General features: G+C 38.2%; 1 protein-coding gene across 1 annotated transcript; it reads left to right on the forward strand.

Annotated features, from left to right (window-relative positions):
• Positions 1–1,265: 1,265 nt before the first annotated feature.
• Positions 1,266–5,011, forward strand: LOC113171817 (extracellular calcium-sensing receptor-like). The gene is made up of 6 exons (XM_026374548.1): positions 1,266–1,447; positions 1,648–1,945; positions 2,104–2,898; positions 3,051–3,278; positions 3,412–3,535; positions 4,098–5,011. Exons 2-6 carry the CDS (start codon positions 1,682–1,684, stop codon positions 5,009–5,011), a joined length of 2,325 nt encoding a protein of 774 aa, XP_026230333.1. The 5' UTR covers positions 1,266–1,447; positions 1,648–1,681.
• Positions 5,012–5,263: the final 252 nt, after the last annotated feature.

Genomic DNA, 5,263 nt, shown 5'->3' on the forward strand with positions numbered 1-5,263 from the left:
GTTTCGGATCGCAAGGCCCTACAGCGGATAGTGAGGACAGCTGAGAAGATCATTGGAGTCTCTCTCCCCTCCATCACGGACATTTACACAACACGCTGCATCCGCAAAGCTACCTGCATTGTGGATGACCCCACCCACCCCTCACACCCAATCTTCACACTGCTGCCATCAGGGAAGAGGTTCCGGAGCATTCGGGCCCTCACAACCAGACTGTTGAACAGCTTCCTCCCTCAAGCCATCAGGCTCCTCAACACACACACACAAAAACTGAACTGAGCACACACATATACACACACACACACACACACACACACACACACACACTTGCTGTTCTTGCACATAATTTCCACCATCGTTTTTTATAGTACCTCAGATGTGAAGTGTACATTTCAGCTACTGGTCGCTGCTGTTTTGTGTTTTGTGTTTTGTTTTTGCACTGTCTTCAGATGTCTGTCTGCACTTTCTCTTTGTGTTATTGCACTGTTTGCACTAGGTTGCACAGGATGCACTTTATGTGGCTAGGACAACTTAGCAGTCCTCAGCTCCATGTTCTGTCCTGTTGCCGTTTTATGTAGCACCATGGTTCTGGAGAAACGTTGTCTCATTTCACTATGTACTGCTTCAGCTATATGTGGTTGGAATGACAATAAAGCTTCTTGACTCTCTCTCTTGACAACACTGCCAAAAGGGAAGAACAACTTTACTCCATAATTAATCAGCAAGTGTAAGAAAAAACAAGGAAGTGCTGAATCTAAGAATCAAAGTAGATGTGTAGCCGAGTAAAACCTGAATGCTAAAGCTTAGTGGAGGAAACAATAACAAGACTAAACATGGAAACAAGAACAAGAAATGACAAAAAGGTTTGAGAACATGCATGGACAGCAAGATAATAAGCACAGAAGTCAAACCAAAGTAAACATTTAAAGGTCAGGATACCTTGATGCTGGATGAAAGCTTACTTATACTATATATTATACTAATATATTTTTATTGAATGGTTTCATGTTTTTCTCTTATGTTTGCTATTGTTTTATTTTACTGCTAATAATAATATTGTTCCTATTGTCCCCAACATGATTTCTTTGTACACTTCCTTTACACCGCCCCTTTTTTTCCCCCAGTGCTCTACAATGTATATGTAGCTAGAAAAGTTTTCGAACTACATTAAGGTACATGGGACTCCAATCAGTGGTTTATTTCTCTAGCACAGTATGACGTCCACACAGACATGGTTGGAGCAGGGTTGGACAAATTTACAGCTGTTGATTTTAGTGGTATCGCTCTCTCAGGCAGGTGAGATAGTGTGTAGACAGAGAGGAGATCCAGAGAACCCCCAGCTATTTAAAGATGGCAACATTATTTTAGGGGGAATCTTCTCTTTCCACAGCAGCTGGAAAGACAGACAGGAAACCTACACACACAAACCACTGCCACTGGAATGCACCAGGTACAGAAATATAACAGGTATAAAAGTTTTAACAAACCAAAGTATAAAAACTGAAATGTATTTTCTGAATTATGACATTTAAAATATGTATTATTGTGTCCATTGATACTGGTAAATACTTTTACTAGTATGAATTTACTATTATATGTAATTTCTATTTGTTTCTGCTGCTAGTACAAATATTTAAAATTGTGTAAAAGTTTGAATTTCAGAGAGTTCCAGTTTGCCCAGGTAATGCGTTTTGCCATTGAGGAGATTAATAACAGAACAGACCTACTACCTGGCATCTCTCTGGGATATGAACTGTATGATACATGTGGCTCTGTTGCCAGAAGTGTGAAGGTTGCACTGGCCTTAGCTAATGGTAATGAAGCTGTGACTGCACCATCTGAGGCTCCATGTACCAGACCTGCACAAGTGCAGGCAGTTATGGGGGAAACGTCTTCCTCTATTTGCATGGGTATAGCTACTGTCATTGGGCCTTTTCATATCCCACTGGTGAGTAAGATTATAAAAATTATATTTATAGCTATTATTATCATTATTATTATTAATATTATTATTTGTGGGCTTTGTATTCAGTGGATTTTAAATAGAACACCTGTTACTTTGTGAGTATTTTATATTTGAATTTTTTATCTTCATTTATCTTTTAGATCAGTCACTTTGCCACCTGTGCTTGTCTCAGTGACAAAACCAAGTACCCATCCTTCCTCAGAACCGTACCCAGTGACTACTATCAAAGTAGAGCCTTGGCGCAGATCGTCAAGCACTTTGGTTGGACTTGGGTTGGAGCTATAAGAAGCAATAATGATTATGGCAATAACGGCATGGCTATATTCATAGAAACTGCACAGCAACTGGGAATTTGTCTGGAGTATTCTGTATCTTTCTTTAGAACAGATCCACCAAACAGAATACAAAAGATAATTGATATTATCAAGCTTTCAACTTCCAAGGTTATTGTTGCTTTCATGCCCTTCCCAGATATGGATGTTCTAATACATCAGTTGTCTCTGAACAACTTGACTGGGTACCAGTGGGTAGGCACTGAGGGCTGGATCATTGATTCCCAAATTGCAGAAATGGATAAGCATCACATTCTGAATGGTGCCATAGGTCTGGCCATCCCCAAAGCACATGTCAGCGGCATTAGAGAATTCATAATAAATGTCAAACCTCTCAGTTCAATGGGTAATAACATGTTTACAGAGTTCTGGGAGGCATTATTTAACTGTAACTTCAACCAGTCAAATTCCTCAGCAGAGAATCACAAAGAATGTACTGGACATGAAGATGTGAGTGGATTACAACACAGCTTCACTGATATGTCACTTATGCCCATATTTAATAATCTTTATAAAGGTGTGTATGCTGTGGCTCATGCACTTCACAGTATTCTTGGCTGTAATGAAACATGTAACTACAAGATGACGTTAGATCCATTTACTGTGAGTGTATACTTAACTTTTTAAACTTTATTTTTGCTAAAAATATTTAAGATTTTGGAAAAAGAAATGGCTACCATCTTTCTATCATACTATTGATCCAACACACCCGCACTATGTTTGACAGTTAACTAAATTATTACGTATCATTTTAGATTTTGCAGCACATTAAAAAAATTAATTTCAAAACAAAGGAAGGGGATGAAGTTTACTTTAATGAGAATGGAGACCCACCAGCAAAGTATGAAATTATAAACTGGCAGCCAACAGAAAATGGTGTTGTGGACTTTGTCACAGTTGGTCTTTATGATGCATCTTTACCTGCAGACAAACAGCTGAGTCTGCAAAATAAGTCTTTAGTTTGGGCACAGAACTCAAAACAGGTAAGTTATTATATCACCAATGTAGGTCTTAATAATACAAATTGCATCAAAATTAATATGTTTTTTTATAAGATAACAGCTCTTCCATTTGAGTGCAGATATATTTTTCTTATAGTGATGTTTTGTGATGCAGGTTCCTGTGTCAGTTTGCAGTGAGAAATGTCCCCCAGGAACTCGTAAGGTTCTCCAGAAAGGAAAGCCTGTCTGCTGCTATGACTGTATAAGATGTGCAGAGGGAGAAATAAGCAACATTACAGGTCTAGTAATACTTAATGCAAGGTTTTCCACTTAAGCGAAGCACAAAAATATTTTATTTTTATGCCAATATTAGGAAAAATTGACCGTAATTGAGAATACATTTCTGTGCCCTAATTTCACTTTCACCTCCTTCAAATTCACTGCTCTGTTCTTTACTCAAACATTACAAATTAGCCAGTCACGAGAGGTAGAAGTTGCCATTAATGATTTTTTAATTGCTGTCAGCAAGTGCACATTTACCCCTCCTACCTGGCTCAAGAAGAGACCAGTGGCCGAGCAAGCTAAACAGTGAATGGACAGCAATGTTAGAGAGAACAGAAGAATATATCAGAAATAAAATGTTATTTTCTGACTTACAATTCACAGTTGGTATGTTATAAACAATTGTGGTTTATGAATAATGATAAGGCCATGTAGTTGTCATACAATTATCCGCACCTGGTACATGCACTTATAGCACCTGGTAACAGTGTACTGTCGGTCTTATATGTGCAAATAGTGATGCAAGGAGTAACCAAATTACTCAGCAATATTAACACCTGCTTTATTATTACTTGTCAGATTCTACCACCTGTGTGCGATGTCAGCCTGAATTCTGGTCCAATGACAGAAGAGATACCTGTGTAAAGAAGGAAGCAGAGTTTCTATCATTTGAAGAAATTATGGGAGAACTGCTCACTGCAGCATCTTTATTTGGAACATGCATGACTGCTGTTGTAGCATTCATCTTCTACAGATACAGGAAAACTCCTATTGTCAGGGCCAACAACTCTGAGCTGAGCTTCCTGCTGCTCTTCTCTTTGACTCTGTGTTTCCTGTGTTCTCTGACCTTTATCGGTCGACCCTCTGAGTGGTCCTGCATGCTGAGACACACAGCATTCGGCATCACCTTTGTCCTCTGTATCTCTTGTGTTCTGGGGAAAACTATGGTGGTGTTAATGGCCTTCAGGGCTTCACTTCCAGGCAGTAATGTGATGAAATGGTTTGGACCAACACAGCAGAGACTCAGTGTTCTGGCTTTCACTCTCATCCAGGTTGTAATATGTATCCTCTGGTTAACAATTTCTCCTCCTTTTCCATTTAGGAATTTGAAGGAACTCAAAGACAAAATCATCTTAGAATGTGCTCTGGGTTCAACAGTGGGATTTTGGGCTGTACTTGGGTACATAGGCCTTCTGGCCTCTTTCTGTTTCATTCTTGCTTTTCTGGCTCGGAAACTACCTGATAACTTCAATGAGGCCAAATTTATCACCTTCAGCATGTTGATCTTCTGTGCAGTGTGGATCACGTTTATTCCAGCTTATGTCAGCTCTCCTGGGAAGTTCAGTGTTGCTGTAGAGATATTTGCTATTCTGGCCTCCAGTTTTGGACTGTTAATTTGTATTTTTATTCCAAAATGCTATATTATCTTACTGAAACCAGAGAAGAATACAAAAAAGAATATGATGGGGAAAGGGGCACAAAAGACAATCTGATATATTAAAAATATACAACAATTATGGTTGCAAAGACAATCTAATTTTTGCACATTGTTGAAATAATATTGTAACACAAACATTTTTTATACCTGTAGTATATCAATATTTTTTACCCTACATAATTAATTTGTGACATATTATATGGATACCAGCATTGAATATAGCTAAATATACAGTGGTATAATTAATTACCTTTAAAAAAAATATATATATATATACATATATTTATTTTTTATTGTCCTACTTCTC

The sequence above is a fragment of the Anabas testudineus genome, chromosome 13 (genome assembly GCF_900324465.2).
Source record: "Anabas testudineus chromosome 13, fAnaTes1.2, whole genome shotgun sequence".
In the NCBI taxonomy this organism is placed as follows: domain Eukaryota; kingdom Metazoa; phylum Chordata; class Actinopteri; order Anabantiformes; family Anabantidae; genus Anabas; species Anabas testudineus.